Source organism: Drosophila miranda, assembly GCF_003369915.1.
Source record: "Drosophila miranda strain MSH22 chromosome Y unlocalized genomic scaffold, D.miranda_PacBio2.1 Contig_Y3_pilon, whole genome shotgun sequence".
NCBI lineage: Eukaryota > Metazoa > Arthropoda > Insecta > Diptera > Drosophilidae > Drosophila > Drosophila miranda.
Window position 1 is genome coordinate 708,706 of NW_022881625.1, and position 23,035 is coordinate 731,740.

Here is a 23,035-nt window from a genome sequence, read left to right on the forward strand (position 1 = left end):
TCAATTCCAACAGAAGTCCAGAGGCCAGCCACTAAAATACAAAGAAAAACAGCCAATTCACGCCAACACGAAAAAACGCCCAAAACACACAAAAACACACGTACCTGCCAATCACCAGACAGAGCTGCCCCCCCAGCAGCTGCCTCGCCATTAACATCAATTTTCTGCCAAAGGGGCGGAAAAGGAGGCCTTTTTTTGAACCGATGACGAACGTGGCCGAGGAGGCCAGGCCAACTCTGCTGACAACGCATCCTGGTGGCCGGACCAGCAGCGACTTGGATGCGGCCAATCAACAACAAAAATCGACAACGCATCCTGGTGGCCGGACCAGCAGCCACTTGGAAGCGGCCAATTACATGATTCGTTGGCATCACACACCGATGTCAATGCCACTCCATCCCACGATCGCATCTCGGGTGGCCGGACCAGTGCCACTCGATTGGATGCGCCATCTCCACCAGACAGATGCAGCGTGGGCGGCCGGACCAGAGCCGCTTGCCATCAACACCATCATTGCCCACGATGCACGCCAATACACACATCCAGCCAATAAACAACACACAGGGGGACAACAGAGCTGGCCGGTATACAGCGTAATGTTCGCATTGCGTTTGTTATGCCGGCCGGTGCTCCGTTGTTGTTTGTCCTCCTGTTAGAAATAAAATAAATATAATTAATATGTTTATATGTTGTAAATGTATGTCAATTATCGTTTATTTTACCTCGTCTGCATCAATGTATTTTTGTAGATGTCAATCCTGTTGTTTCTGTAGTTTTTGCATGTCCGTAGATAGTTTGTCCATAGTTTTAGTACTTGCCTGTGATATTAGGAATAAGTTTTTGTAAATTAATGTAGTTTTCTGTAGATAATTGTATATTTTTCGTAGTTTTCTAATTAGTTTTACCTTCTTACTCTTCTTCCCAATCTATCTGCCATTCCCATAATTCCCCTTGACACGTGGTATTACCAAAAATACCACGCAAATACCAGACTATGACCGATAACACACCAGAAAGCCATTTCAAATTTAAAATGCATTTATCAATGCCCAGTGTGTTATCGGTCGCAAATTCGGCAATTTATGCCCAGCCAATTCCTCCCCACCCCCTACCCACTTCAAATGCCACTAAATGCCAAATGCGGTTTAGCAGGAGCAAAATTAACACTGCCAACCTCCGCCACTCTGCCAAACGCCCCAATAAAACCATTTCAACCGCCCATATGATGCTATGCGGTCGACTCCTCGGAGCGTCACGCGCCCGGATCGAAAGATCCGGAAGTTTACAGTATCCGGGCGGTTATACGGGAGCAGGCATTTATCCCCCCCCCCCCTGTCCCATCCCCCAACAACAGAGCAGCCACTACACACAGCACAAACATAAGACACTGGCCGCTAACCAACGACAACGACAACACACACAGCCACTAAAACAAACGGCTATTCCAATTCTCCATTGCCTACTTATCGGTGCTGCTGCCCTCGGACCACTTTCATCTCACTCAATATTGGGGTGAGTGAAAGTGGAACCGGGGGTGAGAGCACCGGTAAATGACGATCGGCGATCGGGGCTTTCGAGTTGAGGGGGAGAGTATGGGAGTTGGCGGACATGTGAGAGTACCACCATTAACCTCGTCCGCCACTCTCATCTCGTCCACCCGCTCGAGAGGTCGCGATCGTCGGACGTACGTGCCATAACCGTTTCGTGTCGTTTTTTCGTGTCGCCGTATTCCGTTGTCTTGCTGTTGTGCTTTGTTTTCTTTTTTGTGGTGTCTGTCGTGTGCCGTGCCGTGCCGTGCCGCCCTTCCTCCACCACACCCATTACTTACCTTGACAAACTTTTGCTCCCGTCCACATCACAAACCAAAAAGAGAATAAAAGTGCCAATAAATTACATTAAACACAAACACACACAAGAGACTTTTCAATTAAAGAACAACAAACAGGCAGCAGATCGCCAACACACAAACCAACAGCCAGCCATGACCAGAGGAATGGCCAGACGAGGAACAACCAGACGACACAGCGACGGCGGCAGAGCGGCCCGCAGAGGCGCCCTAGCAGCAGCAGCAGCAGCCAACAACACCAACACAAACACCGCCAATAGCAGCAGCAGCAGCAGAGCCCTCGGCGCAGGCGCCAACGCCAACGCCCCAGCCAATGCAGAGCGCCGACGCCACAGCCTTCCATCGAGTGAGTACCCAGCCATTGCCATGGCCGATATATCCACGGCCACAGCCACTCCCCCCTCGAGACACATCACAAAAACCGCGCCAAACGCAAAGGGAAGGGCCGATGGGACGCCGCTCTCGCTGCCGCTTTTCCCGCCTCTCACGCTCTCGGACATACAAAACCGTTCGGGAGTAACGGGAGAGGGAGAAAACGGAGGAGAGCCGGCTAGCCGACGCGCAAGAGCGGAGCGCCAAAACGGCCAACGGGCCGCCACACACACACACACGACCGGATCGAACCCGTTGCGTGTCGAACTTGGTTCGAGTTCGAGCAGCGGGTCGATCCGAGCCATAGCCCAGTCAGCACCAATACTACGACAAACAGCAGCAACTACACAACCACAATCACAACCACAATCACAGCCAATCCCACCAACACCAAAACGACGCCGCGCCCTCATCGACAGTGGGAGCGAAGATGAGGATGAGGGTGAGAGGAAGCAGGCCAGAAGACGGGGCCGCCATCACCAGCAGCGGCAGCAGCGGCCGCCAATTAGGAAGCCGAAGAAGAAAAGGCAGACAATGGAGAAGCTGGAGGCTATTGTCCAGGAGCAGCTGAGGCAGCACGAGCTGAGGGAGCAACAGCAGAAGCAGCAGAAACGGACGGCACATGCAGCCAACACCAACACAGTTGCCGATCCTGCCACTGTGCCGCAATCTGCACAGCCAACACATGCCCCTGCCCCTGCCCCTGCCACTACTATAATTGCCAATAGCCAGACCCACAGCCATCACCAACATCGACAACAGCCAATACACAGACAATCACCAGCCATTCACACAGACAATACCACAATTAACAATAGAGATAATAATGACGCCAATACAAATACAAATACACCCGCCAATACAAACACCAACACCACCACCGCCATCACCATCACAAACACCCCTGCCACTACCACCGACGATGACATCCGGCACGGCGAATTCGGGCATCAGCCCAGCCAGGAACGTGGCTTGAGGATCCTCATCCGAGGACTCTCCCACTCCACGCCGCCGGATTGGATTCGCAGCAGCATGCTGAATGACGGGTTCACGGTTCGGTTTGTAAGGGTGATCTCCGATCGATTTGATCGCAGCCGCCAATTCAACCTCTTCGAGGCTGATATCGCCCCCAAACCGGACCGTGGCCAATGCGGGGTGTTAAAGCTGCGACGCCTGGGTGGGAGGCCCGTCACGGTTGAGAGACTTGGAGTCTCCCGTGACCCTGCCCAGTGCCATCGATGTCAGGTGTTTGGCCACACCCGCGCATATTGTAGACGCGCTGCAGTTTGCATGAAATGCGCGGGCGGGCACCTGACGACGGAGTGCAGCAAGCCAAGGGCCGTCAATCCCAAATGCGCCAACTGCCAGGGCCAGCACATCAGCTCATACAAAGGATGCCCATCCTACAAGGCAGCCAGGCAGAGGCTCGTGGCCCACAGGGTCGCCAGGGAGGAGGAGCGTCGCAGACAGCAGCCACAGCCAAGCCAACAGCGACACCAGCCAATACAACGTCGCCAGCAGCAGCCACATCCACAGCCACTTCATAATCCGCAGCAGCAACGCCAACACCAACCGGATCGGCAGCATCGGCAGCAGCATCGGTATGGCGACCAACATCCCCAGCCATCGACCAGGGGGCGCCAACACCAGAGGGTCCAGCCGATGCAGCCGATCGCGAATGATGCTCCGACGCCACGCCAACACCAGCAGCAGCAGCGGCCAGACGCCCAGTGTGATGGCAGCTGCGCTCAAAACCTGCAATTGTACGTACAGCGTATAACAGAGTTGGAAAGGAGGATCGAACGGATGGCAGAGCAGCTCACCAGATTGGCTGCAGCAGCAGCAGCAGCGGTTCCAATAGCCGCCAATACAGCAGCAGCAGTGGCCATATCGGACGGTGAGCCAATGGACCGATGAAGAGCCTTATGAGGACCTAGGTAGGTTTCTAAATGGAGAATCCAGTGGCGACTCCGAAAGCGACGGATTAAACGGCGTCTACTGATTGCGACAAATAGCAGAAGTTTAATGCCAATAAAACCTAAAAATAGAAAAAAACGAGGGGGAACGTTGTGAGTTGCTGCGGACACCGCAACTCTACGGTTATACCCGATACTAAGTCAGTATAACTCTCCTCCGGCAGACGCCGCTAATATTAAACGACACGACAAAGAGTGCGTGCGAGAGAGACAGAAAATCAGTCTGAGCGTGACGTCGGGCGCTGCGTAGCCACTGAAAATTGATTTCTTGCTTTTGGCTACAAAAATAATCCGATCTGATCCAGATTCAGCAATCTGATAGATATGGTCATTATCTATGATTCTGCGTTTTTAGTTTTCTCGAATGTGCAATATTGTGGATGCAACAGATTTTCGTCTTTTGTGGGGGCGAAAAGTAGTGGGGCGAAATTCTGAGATATACGTTTTATAGTGAGATCTAACAGAAGTGCGGATACCAAATTTGGTTACTCTAGCCTTAATAGTCTCTGAGATTTGTGGATGCCCCAGATTTTCGTCCTTTGCGGGGGCGGAAGGGGGTGTGGCGAAATTTGGACACGAAACGCTCAAAGTCAGATATCACAGGAGTGTGGATACCAAATTTGGTTGCTCTGGCTCTTATAGGTTCTGAGATCCTTGAACTCATATTTTGCAATTGACAAAACCGACCATGAAACCTGTGTGCTAGAGAGAGACAGAGCGAGAAAGAATGAAATTGTTTTCTTGATTCTGGCTATAATCATTATACGATCTGGTTCAGATTTTGCACTGTAGAAGATATGGTCATCCTCACCGATTCTGCGTTTTTGGTTTCATCGTATCGTCGAAATTGTGGATGCCACAGATTTTCGCCCTTTGTGGGGGCGGAAGTGGGCGGTGCAAAATTTTGAAATATTATTGTAGCAGTGACATATCACAGAAGTCTGGATCCAAAACATCGTTGCTCTAGCTCTTATAGTCCTTGAGCACTAGGCGCTGAAGGGGACGGACGGACGGACGGACGGACAGACGGACAGACAGACAGGGCTCAATCGACTCGGCTATTGATGCTGATCAAGAATATATATACTTTATGGGGTCGGAAACGATTCCTTCTGGACGTTACACACATCCACTTTTACCACAAATCTAATATACCCCAATACTCATTTTGAGTATCGGGTATAAAAAACGAGGGGGAACGTTGTGAGTTGCTGCGGACACCGCAACTCTACAGTTATACCCAAAACTAAGTCAGTATGGCTCTCCTCCGGCAGAACCACACGACAAAGTGTGCGTGCGAGAGAGACAGAAAATCAGTCTGAGCGTGACGTCGGGCGCTGCGTAGCCACTGAAAATTGATTTCTTGCTTTTGGCTACAAAAATGATCCGATCTGATCCAGATTCAGCAGTCTGATAGATATGGTCATTATCTATGATTCTGCGTTTTAAGTTTTCTCGAATGTGCAATATTGTGGATGCAACAGATTTTCGTCTTTTGTGGGGGCGAAAAGGGGTGGGGCGAAATTCTGAGATATACGTTTTATAGTGAGATCTAACAGAAGTGCGGATACCAAATTTTGTTACTCTAGCCTTAATAGTCTCTGAGATTTGTGGATGCCCCAGATTTTCGTCCTTTGCGGGGGCGGAAGGGGGTGTGGCGAAATTTGGACACAAAACGGTCAAGGTCCGATATCACAGGAGTGTGGATACCAAATTTGGTTGCTCTGGCTCTTATAGGTTCTGAGATCCTTGAACTCATATTTTGCAATTGACAAAACCGACCATGAAACCTGTGTGCTAGAGAGAGACAGAGCGAGAAAGAATGAAATTGTTTTCTTGATTCTGGCTATAATAATTATACGATCTGGTTGAGATTTTACACTCTAGAACATATAGTCATCCTCTACGATTCTGCGTTTTTGGTTTTATCGTATTTTTAAAAATGTGGATGCCACAGATTTTCGTCCTTTGTGGGGGCGGAAGTGGGCGGGGCGAAGTTTTGAAATATTTTTGTAGCAGTGACATATCACAGAAGTCTGGATCCAAAACATCGTTGCTCTAGCTCTTATAGTCTTTGAGCACTAGGCGCTGAAGGGGACGGACAGACGGACAGACAGACAGGGCTCAATCGACTCGGCAATTGATGCTGATCAAGAATATATATACTTTATGGGGTCGGTAACGATTCCTTCTGGACGTTACACACATCCACTTTTACCACAAATCTAATATACCCCAATACTCATTTTGAGTATCGGGTATAATTAAACACAATTAACAACAATCTGCAAATGACCAACAAACATACTCACCTGCTATTAAACCGACAGAGCTGCCCCTCCAGCAGCTGCCTCGCCACTCCTGGAACTCTCTTGAGGCATAATGGGCGTAATTTGGAGACCTCATCAGCAGCACTGCCGTCAATTCCAACAGAAGTCCAGAGGCCAGCCACTAAAATACAAAGGAAAACAGTCAATACACGCCAACACGAAAAAAAAACGAGGTGGAACGTTGTGAGTTGCTGCGGACACCGCAACTCTACAGTTATACCCGATACTAAGTCAGTATGGCTCTACTGCGGCAGACGCCGCTAATATTAAACGACACGACAAAGAGTGCGTGCGAGAGAGACAGAAAATCAGTCTGAGCGTGACGTCGGTCGCTGCGTAGCCACTGAAAATTGATTTCTTGCTTTTGGCTACAAAAATGATCCGATCTGATCCAGATTCAGCAATCTGATAGATATGATTCTGCGTTTTTAGTTTTCTCGAATGTGCAATATTGTGGATGCAACAGATTTTCGTCTTTTGTGGTGTCGGAAGAGGGGGGGGGGGGGGGGCCCAAATTCTGAGATATACGTTTTATAGTAAGATTTAACAGGAGTGCGGATACCAAATTTGGTTACTCTAGCCTTAATAGTCTCTGAGATTTGTGGATGCCCCAGATTTTCGTCCTTTGCGGGGGCGGAAGGGGGTGTGGCGAAATTTGGACACAAAACGGTCAAGGTCCGATATCACAGGAGTGTGGATACCAAATTTGGTTGCTCTGGCTCTTATAGGTTCTGAGATCCTTGAACTCATATTTTGCAATTGACAAAACCGACCATGAAACCTGTGTGTTAGAGTGAGACAGAGCGAGAAAGAATGAAATTGTTTTCTTGATTCTGGCTATAATCATTATACGATCTGGTTCAGATTTTGCACTGTAGAAGATATGGTCATCCTCACCGATTCTGCGTTTTTGGTTTTATCGTATCTTTAAAAATGTGGATGACACAGATTTTCGTCCTTTGTGGGGGCGGAAGTGGGCGGGGCGAAGTTTTGAAATATTTTTGTAGCAGTGATATCACAGAAGTCTGGATCCAAAACATCGTTGCTCTAGCTCTTATAGTCTTTGAGCACTAGGCGCTGAAGGGGACGGACGGACGGACGGACGGACGGACGGACAGACGGACAGACAGACAGGGCTCAATCGACTCGGCTATTGATGCTGATCAAGAATATATATACTTTATGGGGTCGGAAACGATTCCTTCTGGACGTTACACACATCCACTTTTACCACAAATCTCATATACCCCAATACTCATTTTGAGTATCGGGTCTAAAAAACGCCCAAAACACACAAAAACACACGTACCTGCCAATCACCAGACAGAGCTGCCCCCACAGCAGCTGCCTCGCCATGAACATCATCAATTTTCTGCCAAAGGGGCGGAAAAGGAGGCCTTTTTTGAACCGATGACGAACGTGGCCGAGGAGGCCAGGCCAACTCTGCTGACAACGCATCCTGGTGGCCGGACCAGCAGCCACTCGGATGCGGCCAATCAACAAGTAAATCGACAACGTATCCTGGTGGCCGGACCAGCAGCCACTTGGATGCGGCCAATAATACTGACAGTCTGACATCACACACCGATGTCAACGCCAACACACTGGACAACGCATCTCGGGTGGCCGGACCAGTGCCACTCGGTCTGCTGCATTAAACCAACAGACAGATGCAACGTGGGCGGCCGGACTAGAGCCGCTCGCCATCTCCAACTTTACCCACGATGCACGCCAACACCATCAATCCAGCCATCGCCACTAAACAAGACACAGGGGGACAACAGAGCCGGCCGGTATACAGCGTAATGTTCGCATTGCGTTTGATATGCCTGCCGGTGCTCCGTTGTTGTTTGTCCTCCTGTTAGAAATAAAATAAATATAATTAATATGTTTATATGTTGTAAATGTATGTCAATTATCGTTTATTTTACCTCGTCTGCATCAATGTATTTGTTGTAGATGTCAATCCTGTTGTTTTTTGTCGTTTTAGTTACTTACCTGTGATATTAGAATTAAGTTTTTGTAAATTAATGTAGTTTTTCTGTAGTTAATTGTATATTTTTCGTAGTTTTCTAATTAGTTTTACCTTCTTACTCTTCTTCCCAACCTATCTGCCATTCCCATAATTCCCGTTGACACGTGGTATTACCAAAAATACCACGCAAATACCAGACTATGACCGATAACACACCAAAAAGCCATTTCAAATTTAAAATGCATTTATCAATGCCCAGTGTGTTATCGGTCGCAAATTCGGCAATTTATGCCCAGCCAATTCCTCCCCACCCCCTACCCACTTCAAATGCCGCTAAATGCCAAATGCGGTTGAGCAGGAGCAAAATTAACACTGCCAACCTCCGCCACTCTGCCTAACGCCCCAATAAAGCCATTTCAACCGCCCATATGATGCTATGCGGTCGACTCTTCGGAGCGTCACGCGCCCGGATCGAAAGATCCGGAAGTTTACAGTATCCGGGGGGTTATACGGGAGCAGGCATTAATCCCCCCCCATCCTATCCCATCCCCCAACAACAGAGCAGCCACTACACACAGCACAAACATAAGACACTGGCCGCTAACCAACCACAACGACAACACACACAGCCACTAAAACAAACGGCTATTCCAATTCTCCATTGCCACTTATCGGTGCTGCTGCCCTCGGACCACTTTCATCTCACTCAATATTGGGGTGAGTGAAAGTGGAACCGGGGGTGAGAGCACCGGTAAATGACGATCGGCGATCGGGCCATTCGAGTGTGGAGGAGAGAGTATGGGAGTTGGCGGACATGTGAGAGTTCCACCATGAACCTCGTCCGCCACTCTCATCTCGTCCACCCGCTCGAGAGGTCGCGATCGTCGGACGTGCCAGAACCGTTTCGTGTCGTGTCGCTTTTTTCGTTGTTCTGTGCCGTGTCGCCATTGACGTTTTCTTTTTCTGTGTTGCCCTGTTTTCTTTTGTGGTGTCTGTTGTGTGCCGTGCCGTGCCGTGCCGCCCTTCCTCCACCACACCCACTAATTACCTTGACAAACTTTTGTTCCCGTCCACATCATAAAACAAAAAAGAATAAAAGTGCTAATAAATACTTTAAACACAAACACACACACACAAGAGACTTTTCAATTAAAAACAACAAACAGGCAGCAGATCGCCAACACACAAACCAACAGCCAGCCATGACCAGAGGAATGGCCAGACGAGGGTCAACCAGACGCCACAGCGACGGCGGCAGAGCGGCCCGCAGAGGCGCCCTAGCAGCAGCAGCAGCAGCCAACAACACCAACACAAACCCCGCCAATAGCAGCAGCAGCAGCAGAGCCCTCGGCGCAGGCGCCACCACCAACGCCCCAGCCAATGCAGAGCGCCGACGCCACAGCCATCCATCGAGTGAGTACCCAGCCATTCCCATGGCCGACATATCCACGGCCACAGCCACTCCCCCTCGAGCCCCATCACATCAGCAGCAACAGCAGCGCCAATACCAACCGCAAATCCCGCAACCCTGCCAAATCACAAAATCCCGCCAAACACCAAGGGAAAGGCCGAAAAGACGCCACTTTTCCCGCCTCTCACGCTCTCGGACATACAAAACTGTTCAGGAGTAACGGGAGAGGGAGAAGACGGAGGAGAGCCGGCAAACCGACGCGCAAGAGCGGAGCGCCAAAACGGCCAACGGGCAGCCACACACACACACACGACCGGATCGAACCTGTTGCGGGTCGAACCTGGTTCGAGTTCGAGCAGCGGGTCGATCCGTGCCAATGCCCAGCCTGCACAAATACCACCAATCCCACCAACACCAAAACGACGCCGCGCCCTCATCGACAGTGGGAGTGACGATGAGGGTGAGGGTGAGAGGAAGCAGGCCAGACGACGGGGCCGCCATCACCAGCAGCGGCAGCAGCGGCCGCCAATTGGGAAGCCGAAGAAGAAAAGGCAGACACTGGAGGAGCTAGAGGCTATTGTCCGGGAGCAGTTGAGGCAGCACGAGCTGCGGCAGCAACAACAGAGGCAGCAGAAACGGACAACAAATACAGCCAACACCAACACAGTTGCCGCTCCTGCCACTATGCCGCAATCTGCACAGCGAACACGTGCCCCTGCCCCTGCCCATGCCCCTGCCACTACTATAAATGCCAATAGCCAGACCCACAGCCATCACCAACATCGACAAAGGCCAATACATAGACAATCACCAGCCATTCACATAGACAATACTGACAATATCAATACAAATAATGACGCCAACGCAATTACAATTACAAATGTTCTTTAAATGAAAAGTCTCTTGTGTGTGTTTGTATTTAATGTATTTATTGGCACCTTAGTTCTCTTTTTTTCTTGTCTATCACAGTTATCTCTTTTAGTTTGTGATGTTTGTGATGTTTGTAGTGGCACAGGAACTAAAGCTTGTCGGAGATAGTAGTGGGTGGGGTGAAGGAAGGCCTGGAGCGTGGTGGATTGGCGAGGAGCACTTTTCCGCGTTTGGAATGGTCATGTGCAGCGGCGAATGGTGAGGGGAGGGGGGGGGGCGACACAAAATGGCTGCTGCCTGGCTTGGCTTGGCGTCGTCTGGCCTTCACTGTCTTTATTTTTTGGCACCAGAGCACAAATGACACGGCAAACGATAAACGACAAAACAGTCAAAACGACAAACGACACGGGCAACACTGATGGCAACGAACAAACAAACTGGCGATTTTATTTTATTTTAATGGCGGCGGCGATGGTTCAATTTATATACGTCCGACGATCGCGACCTCTCGAGCGGGTGGACGAGATGAGAGTGGCGGACGAGGTTCATGGTGGAACTCTCACATGTCCGCCAACTCCCCCACTCCCACGCCGGTCGTCACTTACCAGTGCTCTCACCCCCGGTTCCACTTTCACTCACCCCAATATTCAGTGAGATGAAAGTAGTCCGAGGGCAGCAGCACCGATAAGTAGGCAATGGAAGATTTGAACGGCCTTCTGTTTCAGTGGCTGTGTGTGTTGTTGTTGGGCAATGGCCCGTGTCTAATGTTTCTCTGTGCTGTGTGAATTGGCTGCTCTGTTGTCAAGGATGGGATGGGATGGGAAAGTTTGCCTGCTCCCGTATAACCGCCCGGATACTTTAAACTTCCGGATCTTACGATCCGGGCGCGAGACGCTCCGAAGAGTCGACCGCATAGCATCTTGTGGGCGGTTGTATTGGCATTGTTGGGGCATTTGGCTGAGTGGCGAGGGATGGCAGTGTTCATTTTATTCCTGCTCAGCCTCATTTGGCATTTAGTGGCATTTGAAGTGGGTGGGGGGTGGGTGAGGAATTGGCTGGGCATAATTGCCGAAGTTGCGACCGATAACACACTGGGCATTGAGAAATGCAATTTGAATTTGTATTGGCTTTTTTGGTGTGTTATCGGTCAAGTCTGGTATTTGCGTGGTAGTTTTAGTAATACCACATGTCAGGGGAATTATGGGAATGGTAGATAGGTGGGGAAGAAGAGGAAAAAGGTAATAAAACTAATCAGAAAACTACTAATAATATACAATTAACTACAGAAAAACTACATTAATTTACAAAAACTTATTCCTAATATCACAGGCTAGTAACTAAAACTATGGACAAACTATCTACGGACATGCAAAAACTACAAAAAACAACAGGATTGACATCTACAACAAGAACATTGATGCAGACAAGGTAAAATAAACGATAATTGACATACATTTACACACATATAAACATATTAATTATATTTATTTTATTTCTAACAGGAGGACAACTACAACGAAGCACCGGCCGGCATAACAAACGCAATGCGAACATTACGCTGTATACCGGCCGGCTCTGTTGTCCCCCTGTGTGTTGTTTATTGGCTGGCTGGTTGTGAGGATTGGCGTGGATCGTGGGCAATGATGGTCTTGATGGCAAGCGGCTCTGGTCCGGCCGCCCACGTTGCATCTGTCTGTTGGTTAGTGTTGGCTGCTGCACTCGAGGGGCACTGGTCCGGCCACCCAACTGCATTGTCATCGTGTTGGCATTGGCATCGGTGTGTGATGGCAATGGTCGGAGTTATTGGCCGCATCCAAGTGGCGAACTGGTCCGGCCACCAGGATGCGTTGTCGATTTTAATTGTTGATTGGCCGCATCCAAGTGGCTGCTGGTCCGGCCACCCAGGATGCGCTGTCAGGTGGATTGGCCTGGCCTCCTCGGCCACGTTCTTCGTCAATTTGTAGTTGCGTTTTGAATGGCTGCTGGTCCGGCCACTCAGGTGAGGAGGTGTTTGTTTTGGCTTTTTGATTTTAATTTGCGTTTATTTGCAGGTGCCTTTCGTTGATTTGGATGTTGTCGCTGGCGACCCTTGTCTGATTTGTGTTGGCGTAAGAGACGTTTGCGGGTGAGTATTTGTGTTTATCGGCAGCCTCTCTCCTGTTTCACCTTCTTTTGCAGGATTTGCTGGCGTCCGGCGGCTCAACACCGGGCCATCCCGCCCTCACATAATTGGCATGAGAGACGGGTGCGACCCAGCGGAGCGGCAACAGACGCCAGCATCTGCGTCGTCGTTGGAATGGCTGTTGTCTGATTGGAGTGGCGTGACGTCATTGTGATGGTCGGTGGCAGCGTCATCAGAAAGGGGCCTCATATTCCTCCCATTTGGCAGGAAATTGTTGATGTTGATGGCGAGGCAGCTTCTTGTTGGTCAGCTCTGTCTGGTGATTGGCAGGTAAGTGTGGATTTTGTGTGTTTTGGCCGTTTTTCGTTGTTGTCCGTATTGACGTCTCTTTTCCTTTGTTGCAGTGGCTGTCTCTGGATCAACGATTGGGCGCATTAACAGGCACCGCCCGATCGCATGCTTTCGCGTGCGCTGGCGATTTGGGCCCTCCACACTTGGCCCAGACCCTCCAGATCGTCGAATGGATCGTGGTCGGTCCATTCGTCGTCATGTTCGTCGTCATGTTCGTCGTCAATTGCTTCGCAGTCCATATCGGATTCGGAGTCCGATATGGCTGCGGCGTCATGGTGCGTATTTGCAGTTGGTCGTGGTGATGGCTGTGTGGATGCTGCTGCTGCTGTTTTTGTCTGAAGTGGCGGCACTCCTCCCGTGCTCTCGTCCCTTGCCTGCAGCAGGTTTGTCAGTTTCGTCAAAATTGCTGCCAGCTTATCCTCCAGCTCTTTAATTTTTACGGCATATCTTTTCAGGATATGGGCACAGCTCCCATCGCACTGGGCGCCTGGCTGCTGCTGTAGCTGGGGTTGGCGTGGCGTCGAAGCACGATTTGGGATCGGCTGCATCGACAGGACCCTGTGGTGTTGGCGCCCCTCGGCCAGTGGCTGGGATGTTGGTCGCGATGCTGTAGCTGTTGCCGATGCTGCCGACCCGGACCGCGTTGGCGTTGCTGCTGCGGCTGTGGGTGGAGTGGCTGTGTGGGTGGCTGCTGCTGCAACTGTCGCTGTAGTGGCTGCTGGTGACGTTGTGATGGCTGCTAGAGACGATGTGCTGGCTGTTGCTGCTGTATTGGCTGCTGCATTTGCTGTGGCTGTTGCCGTAGTGGCTGAGGCTGCTGCTGCTGCCGTCGATGCTCCTGGACAGCGACCCTGTGGGCCAGGTGCCGCTGCCTGGCTGCCTTGTAGGCGCTGCAGCCCTTGTAGGCGCTGATGTGGGCGCCTTGGCAGTTGGCGCATTTGGGATTGACGGCCCTTGGCTTGCTGCACTCCGTCGTCTGATGTCCACCCGCGCATTTCATGCAGACAGCAGCTCGTCTACAATATGCGCGGGTGTGGCCAAACACCTGACATCGATGGCACTGGGCAGGGTCACGGGAGACTCCAAGTCTCTCAACCGTGACGGGCCTCCCACCCCTGGGTGGGAGCAGCTTCAACACATCGAATTGACCACGGTCCGGTTTGGGGGCGATCTCAGCCTCGAAGAGGTTGTATTGGCGGCTGCGATCGAATCGATCGGTGATCGCCCGAGTAAACCGGACCGTGTACCCCTCGGCCTGCATACAGTCCCGGAACCAGTCAGAGGGCGTGGAATGGGGAAGACCTCGGATGAGGATCCTCAAGCCTCTGTCCTCCACAGGCTGATGCCCGAACTCGCCGTGCCGGATGTCATTGGCAATGGCAAGGGTGTGTGTATTGGGAGTGGCAGTAGTTGTGTTGGTGTTGGTATTGGCGATGGTGCTGGTGTGAGTGGCGGTGACGGTGTTGGTGTTTGTATTTGTGTTTTGTGTTTGCTGCCGCTGCTGGTGATGGCGGCCCCGTCGTCTAGCCTGCTTCCTCTCACCCTCACCCTCATCGTCACTCCCACTGTCGATGAGGGCGCGGCGTCGTTTTGGTGTTGGTGGGATTTGTGGTATTGGTGCCGGCTCAGCATTGGTCCGGATCGACCCGCTGCTCGAGCTCGAACCAGGTTCGACTCGCAACAGGTTCGATCCGGTCGTGTGTGTGTGTGTGGCGGCCCGTTGGCCCGCTCCTTCTCGTCGGCTTGCCGGCTCTCCTCCGTCCTTTCCCTCTCCCGTTACTCTAGAACTATTTTGTATGTCCGAGAGCGTGAGAGGCGGGAAAAGTGGTGTCTTGTTGGGCCTTTCTTTTGTGTTTGGCGCCTTTCTTTGGGTATTATTGGCAGGAGGGGGGGGGGGGGGGAAGGGCAATGCAAGTGGCGGGAATGGCTGTGTCTGTGTGTGTATTGGCGGCGTCTGCGTACTCACGATCGGTGCAGTCTGTGTTGGCGTTGTTATTGCTGCTGCTGATGCAGCCACCGTCGCTGTGGCGTCGGCGCTCTGCATTGGCTGGGGCGTTGGTGTTGGCGCCTGCGCCGAGGGCTCTGCTGTTGCTGCTGCTATTGGCGGTGTTGGTGTTGGTGTTGTTGGCTGCTGCTGCTGCTGCTAGGGCGCCTCTGCGGGCCGCTCTGCCGCCGTCGCTGTGGCGTCTGGTTGACCCTCGTCTGGCCATTCCTCTCGTCATAGTTGTTGTTAGTTTGTGTATTGGCGATTTGCTGTCTGTTTGTTGTTTTCCCTTACTGAAAAGTCTCTTGTGTGTGTGTGTTTGTGTTTAATGTATTTATTGGCACTTTCTGTCTCTTTACACAGTTTGTCTCTCGTTAGGTTTGTGTTTTTATAACTTAATGTTATTTATTGGCGTTTAAAATTAATCACATTTATTGGGGAGCAGAAAGTTTGTCGAGTGGAGGGAGCGGGGGCACGGCACGGCACGGCACGGCACACGACAGACACCACAAAAGAAAACAGGGCAACACAGAAAAAGAAAACGTCAATGGCGACACGGCACAGAACAACGAAAAAAGCGACACGACACGAAACGGTTCTGGCACGTCCGACGATCGCGATCTCTCGAGCGGGTGGACGAGATGAGAGTGGCGGACGAGGTTCATGGTGGAACTCTCACATGTCCGCCAACTCCCATACTCTCTCCTCCACACTCGAATGACCCGATCGCCGATCGTCATTTACCGGTGCTCTCACCCCCGGTTCCACTTTCACTCACCCCAATATTGAGTGAGATGAAAGTGGTCCGAGGGCAGCAGCACCGATAAGTAGGCAATGGAGAATTGGAATAGCCGTTTGTTTTAGTGGCTGTGTGTGTTGTCGTTGTCGTTGGTTAGCGGCCAGTGTCTTATGTTTGTGCTGTGTGTAGTGGCTGCTCTGTTGTTGGGGGATGGGATAGGATGGGGGGGGGGGGGGGGGGGATAAATGCCTGCTCCCGTATAACCCCCCGGATACTGTAAACTTCCGGATCTTTCGATCCGGGCGCGTGACGCTCCGAAGAGTCGACCGCATAGCATCATATGGGCGGTTGAAATGGCTTTATTGGGGCGTTTGGCAGAGTGGCGGAGGTTGGCAGTGTTAATTTTGCTCCTGCTCAACCGCATTTTGCATTTAGTGGCATTTGAAGTGGGTAGGGGGTGGGGAGGAATTGGCTGGGCATAAATTGCCGAATTTGCGACCGATAACACACTGGGCATTGATAAATGCATTTTAAATTTGAAATGGCTTTTTGGTGTGTTATCGGTCATAGTCTGGTATTTGCGTGGTATTTTTGGTAATACCACGTGTCAAGGGGAATTATGGGAATGGCAGATAGGTTGGGAAGAAGAGTAAGAAGGTAAAACTAATTAGAAAACTACGAAAAATATACAATTAACTACAGAAAACTACATTAATTTACAAAAACTTATTCCTAATATCACAGGCAAGTACTAAAACTATGGACGAGGTAAAATAAACGATAATTGACATACATTTACAACATATAAACATATTAATTATATTTATTTTATTTCTAACAGGAGGACAACTACAACGAAGCACCGGCCGGCATAACAAACGCAATGCGAACATTACGCCGTATACCGGCCGGCTCTGTTGTCCCCCTGTGTGTTGTTTATTGGCTGGCTGGTTGTGAGTATTGGCGTGCATCGTGGGCAATGATGGTGTTGATGGCGAGCGGCTCTGGTCCGGCCGCCCACGTTGCATCTGTCTGTTGGTTTGGTGCAGCAGACCGAGTGGCACTGGTCCGGCCACCCGAAGATGCATTGTCCAGTGTGTTGGCATTGGCATCGAAAAGTGATGCCAACGAATCGTGATATTGGCCGCATCCAAGTGGCTGCTGGTCCGGCCACCAGGATACGTTGTCGATTGTATTGTTGTTGGCCGCATCCGAGTGGCTGCTGGTCCGGCCACCCAGGATGCGTTGTCAGTAGAATTGGCCTGGCCTCCTCGGCCACGTTCGTCGTCAATTTGTAACGGCGTTTTGAGTGGCTGGTGGTCCGGCCACCCAGTTGAGGAGGTGTTTGCTTTGGCGTGTGATTTTAATTTGTGTTTATTTGCAGGTACTTGTCGGCGTTTGGATGCTGTTGCTGGCGACCCTTGTCTGGTTTGTGTTGGCGTGAGAGGCGTTTGCAGGTGAGTATATGTGTTTATTGGCAGCCTCTCTCCTGATTCTCCTTCTTCTTTTGCAGGATTTGCTGGCGTCCGGCGGCTCAACACCAGGCCATCCCGCCCTCACATAATTGGCATGAGAGACGGGTGCGACCCAGTTATGCGGCAACAGGCGCCAGCATCTGTGTCGTCGTTGGAAATGGCAGCTGTTGGTTCGGATTGGCGTGACGTCACGGCCATGGTCAGGCGGCAGCGTCATCAAAGAAGGCCTCCTTTTCCATCCCTTTGGCAGGAAATTGTCATTGTTGATGGTGAGGCAGCTTCTTGATGGTCAGCTCTGTCTGGTGATTGGCAGGTACGTGTGATTTTTGTGTGCTTTGGCCGTTTTTCGTTGTTGTCCGTATTGACGTCTCTTTCCTTTGTTGCAGTGGCTGTCTCTGGATCGACGATTGGGCACATCAATAGGCGCCGCCCGATCGCATGCTTTCGCGTGCGCTGGCGATTTGGGCCCTCCACACTTGGCCCAGACCCTCCAGATCGTCGAATGGATCGTGGTCGGTCCACTCGTCGTCATCATCGTCATTAATTGCTTCGCAGTCCATATCGGGTTCGGATTCCGATATGGCTGCGGCGTCAAAGTGCGTATTTGGTGCTGGTCGTGGTGATGGCTGTGTGGATGCTGCTGCTGCTGTTGTTGTCCGTTGTGGCGGCCCTCCTCCCGTGCTCTCGTCCCATGCCTGCAGCAGGTTTGTCAGTTTCGTTGAAATTGCTGCCAGTTTTTCTTCCAGCTCTCTAATTTTACCGGCATATCTTTTCAGATTATGGGCACAGCTCCCATCGCACTGGACGCTTGGCTGCTGCTGTAGCTGGAGTTGGCGTGGCGTCGGAGCACGATTTGGGATCGGCTGCATCGGCTGGGCCCCTTGGTATTGGCGCTCCTCGGCCAGTGGCTGGGGATGTTGGTCGCGATGCTGTAGCTGTTGCCGATGCTGCCGACCCGGACCGCGTTGGCGTTGCTGCTGCGGCTGTGAGTGGAGTGGCTGTGTGGGTGTCTGCTGCTGCAACTGTCGCTGTAGTGGCTGCTGGTGACGTTGTGGTGGCTGCTGGATACGATGTTCTGGCTGTTGCTGCTGTATTGGCTGCTGCATTGGCTGTGGCTGTTGCCGTATTGGCTGAGGCTGCTGCTGCTGCCGTCGATGCTCCTGGACAGCGACCCTGTGGGCCAGGAGCCGCTGCCTGGCTGCCTTGTAGGCGCTGCAGCCCTTGTAGGCGCTGATGTGCTAGCCCTGGCAGTTGGCGCACTTGGGAGCAACGTTCCTTGGCTTGCTGCACTCCGTCGTCAGGTGTCCACCCGCGCATTTCATGCAAACTGCAGCGCGTCTACAATATGCGCGGGTGTGGCCAAACACCTGACATCGATGGCACTGGGCAGGGTCACGGGAGTCTCCAAGTCTCTCAACCGTGACGGGCCTCCCACCCAGGCGTCGCAGCTTCAACACCCCGCATTGGCCACGGTCCGGTTTGGGGGCGATCTCAGCCTCAAAGAGATTGAATTGGCGGCTGTGATCGAATCGATCGGTGATTGCCCTTACAAACCGAACCGTGAACCCCTCGTTCAGCATACTGCTGCGAATCCAATCCGGCGGCATGGAGTGGGAGAGTCCTCGGATGAGGATCATCAAGCCACGTTCCTGGCTGGGCTGATGCCCGAATTCGCCGTGCCGGATGTCATCGTCGGTGGTAGTGGCAGGGGTGTTTGTGATGGTGATGGCGGTGGTGGTGTTGGTATTGGTCTTGGCAGGTGTATTTGTAATTGTAATTGCGTTGGCGTCATTATTTGTATTGATATTGTCAGTATTGTCTATGTGAATGGCTGGTGATTGTCTATGTATTGGCCTTTGTCGATGTTGGTGATGGCTGTGGGTCTGGCTATTGGCATTTATAGTAGTGGCAGGGGCATGGGCAGGGGCAGGGGCATGTGTTCGCTGTGCAGATTGCGGCATAGTGGCAGGAACGGCAACTGTGTTGGTGTTGGCTGTATTTGTTGTCCGTTTCTGCTGCCTCTGTTGTTGCTGCCGCAGCTCGTGCTGCCTCAACTGCTCCCGGACAATAGCCTCTAGCTCCTCCAGTGTCTGCCTTTTCTTCTTCGGCTTCCCAATTGGCGGCCGCTGCTGCCGGTGCTGGTGATGGCGGCCCCGTCGTCTGGCCTGCTTCCTCTCACCCTCACCCTCATCGTCACTCCCACTGTCGATGAGGGCGCGGCGTCGTTTTGGTGTTGGTGGGATTGGTGGTATTTGTGCAGGCTGGGCATTGGCACGGATCGACCCGCTGCTCGAACTCGAACCAGGTTCGACCCGCAACAGGTTCGATCCGGTCGTGTGTGTGTGTGTGTGGCTGCCCGTTGGCCGTTTTGGCGCTCCGCTCTTGCGCGTCGGCTTGCCGGCTCTCCTCCGTCTTCTCCCTCTCCCGTTACTCCTGAACAGTTTTGTGCTTCCAAGAGCGTGAGAGGCGGGAAAAGTGGCAGTGAGAGCGGCGTCTTTTCGGCCTTTCTCTTTGTGGTTGGCGCGGTTTTTGTGACGGGTCTCGAGGGGGGAGTGGCTGTGGCCGTGGATATATCGGCCATGGCAATGGCTGGGTACTCACTCGATGGAAGGCTGTGGCGTCGGCGCTCTGCATTGGCTGGGGCGTTGGTATTGGCGCCTGCGCCGAGGGCTCTGCTGCTGCTGCTGCTATTGGCGGTGTTGGTGTTGGTGTTGTTGGCTGCTGCTGCTGCTGCTAGGGCGCCTCTGCGGGCCGCTCTGCCGCCGTCGCTGTGTCGTCTGGTTGACCCTCGTCTGGCCATTCCTCTGGTCATGGCTGGCTGTTGGTTTGTGTGTTGGCGATCTGCTGCCTGTTTGTTGTTTTTTAATTGAAAAGTCTCTTGTGTGTGTGTGTTTGTGTTTAATGTATTTATTGGCACTTTTATTCTCTTTTTGGTTTGTGATGTGGACGGGAGCAAAAGTTTGTCAAGGTAAGTAATGGGTGTGGTGGAGGAAGGGCGGCACGGCACGGCACGGCACGGCACGGCACACGACAGACACCACAAAAAGAAAACAGGGCAACCCAGAAAAAAAACGTCAATGGCGACACGGCACAGATCGATAGATCATGTTCACCGAAAAGGGAATCTTTCCCATAGGCGATGGCCTTTTGGATGTAGATGCCGAACGCTTTAACGGATTGCTCGTGTCGCATGACATCAACGAGATCTACGAGGTGGAACAGACGCCGTTTGCCGGGGCAAATTCGCCGCCGTTCGCCGTGCCATTCACAAGAACACGGGCTCCCATTTCGCGGCAAAGTTCTTGAAGCGACGCCGACGCGCACAGAGCAGCGACAAGGAGATCAAACACGAGATCGCCGTCCTAATACTCTGCGAGGGCGAGGAGAACATTGTCAATCTGAATGCGGTGCACGAGACCCGTTCGGACACAGCCCTGCTGCTGGAACTGGCCACTGGTGGCGAGCTGCAGACCATACTGGACAACGAGGAGTGCCTGACAGAGGCCCAGGCCCGCCACTGCATGCGAGAGGTGCTGAAGGCTCTCAAGTTTCTCCACGACCGATCCATTGCCCACCTGGACCTCAAGCCACAGAACATTTTGCTCGCCGGCGAGCGTATAGAAGATGGCCTCAAGCTCTGTGACTTTGGGATCTCGCGCGTTGTGTGCGAGGGCATCAATGTCCGCGAGATGGCCGGCACACCCGACTACGTGGCCCCCGAGGTGCTCCAGTACGAGCCACTCTCCCTGCTGACGGACATCTGGTCCGTGGGCGTTCTCACCTATGTCTTGCTCTCCGGCTTCTCGCCCTTTGGCGGGAACACCAAGCAGGAGACCTTCCTCAATATCTCGCAGTGTGCGCTCACCTTTCCGGACAACCTATTCGGTGGCGTCTCGCCAGTGGCCATCGATTTCATACGCCGCGCATTGCGAATTAAGCCAAACGATCGCATGAGTGCCGCTGGATGCCTGGAACATGTCTGGCTGAAGGATGAGAGCTCGATGGATAGACAAATGTATCTGCAGGCTCAGAGCGATGCTGAAAAGGAAGAGGAGGAGGAAGAAGACGACCTTGAGGATGAGGAAGTGGAGGAGCCAGTGGCCGAGGAGAAGGCAGAGGAGCAGGAACAGCAACAGCAGTCACAGGAACAACAAAAGCAACAGAAGCCAAGCAGTGGCAGCAACAAACCCACGCACAATGGCCACCATCGGGCCCACAGCAATGGGAGCAGTAGCAGCATCTCAAAAATACCCATTGCCACCGGGAAGCTCCTGGGAAGCCCCATAAGCAGCACCAGCACCAGCACCAGCACAGAGACAACGGCAGCCATACACACGCTGACCAGCAATGGACACGGACAGAGCAACACGGTCTGCCTGCCTGCCAAGCCCACTCAGATCGTGACACCCACACGTCGAGCCTCCGACTCGGACGAGAAGAACACATACACGGCGACATTTGTGAAGAAGCCCCCGGTGCAGGCCACCATCCAGCTGGGCAGCAACGGCCTCGACGAGTTCGCCACAGTGGTGGCCACCCTGACACTCTTTCCCGATGCGCCCACCACACCGAAAGTGATCCGCAAGGCACCCACGGGAGAGTCCCATGGATCGGCCACCTCGGTGAAGGCTCTGGTCAAGAAGTTTCAGCTGGAGGAGACGCTAGTCTGCCCCGGACACAGCAGCACCAGCAGCCACAACGGCCACAGTCCCGTCAACGGGTGCGGCGGCAGTAGCGGGAGCATCAACGGCAACAATATGCGACGCAGTGCAGGGGGAAACAGCAGCAACATCAGCTACTCGGCAGCAGCCGCGACAGCAGCACGAATGAACAGCATTCGCCGCGCCTCCGACCCGCTGATGGCCGTCTATAAGAAGCAGCCACAGAACAGCGGCGCCAGCAGCAATAGTTCCAGCAGCAACAGCAACAATCCCAGCCCCGGCAGCAGTCCCAGCTCGGGCAGCACGGCCACCCTGCTCCTGAATAGCCATCGCCTGGCGTCCGCGTCCGCGTCCGGGCCAGCCAGCACGGTCGCCAGCACCGCTGTAGCCTCAAGCAGCAGCACCAAAGCTACTGCCACTGCCCACCATCTGCACCCACACCACATGCACCACGCCAACACGAAAAACGGCCAAAACACATGAAATCCACACTTACCTGCCAATCACCAGACAGAGCTGCCCAGCAGGAAGCTGCCTCGCCATCAACACTGACAATTCCTGCCAAAGGGAAGGAAAAGGAGGCCCCTTTCTGATGACGCTGCCGCCTGACCATGGCCGTGACGTCACGCCACTCCAAACATACAGCTGCCATTTCCAACGACGACGCAGATGCTGGCGCCTGTTGCCGCATAACTGGGTCGCACCCGTCTCTCATGCCAATTATGTGAGGGCGGGATGGCCTGGTGTTGAGCCGCCGGACGCCAGCAAATCCTGCAAAAGAAGAAGGAGAATCAGGAGAGAGGCTGCCAATAAACACATATACTCACCTGCAAACGCCTCTCACGCCAACACAAACCAGACAAGGGTCGCCAGCAACAGCATCCAAACGCCGACAAGTACCTGCAAATAAACACAAATTACAA

General features: G+C 52.5%; 1 protein-coding gene and 1 pseudogene across 1 annotated transcript in view; one reads left to right on the forward strand and one right to left on the reverse strand.

The window, feature by feature from the left end:
* The window catches only part of LOC117194526, a 37,567-nt gene continuing 14,532 nt past the window's right edge, over nucleotides 1–23,035 (reverse strand). Inside the window, exons 2-5 of the mRNA XM_033399077.1 lie at nucleotides 6,507–6,645; nucleotides 4,042–4,256; nucleotides 3,864–3,973; nucleotides 1–31 (exon numbers count right to left, since the gene is read on the reverse strand). Of these exons, the coding sequence (XP_033254968.1) occupies nucleotides 1–31; nucleotides 3,864–3,973; nucleotides 4,042–4,256; nucleotides 6,507–6,600 (450 nt within the window). The 5' untranslated portion in view covers nucleotides 6,601–6,645. The remainder of the gene's footprint in view (nucleotides 32–3,863; nucleotides 3,974–4,041; nucleotides 4,257–6,506; nucleotides 6,646–23,035) is intronic.
* Nucleotides 20,519–22,775, forward strand: LOC117194411 (annotated as a pseudogene).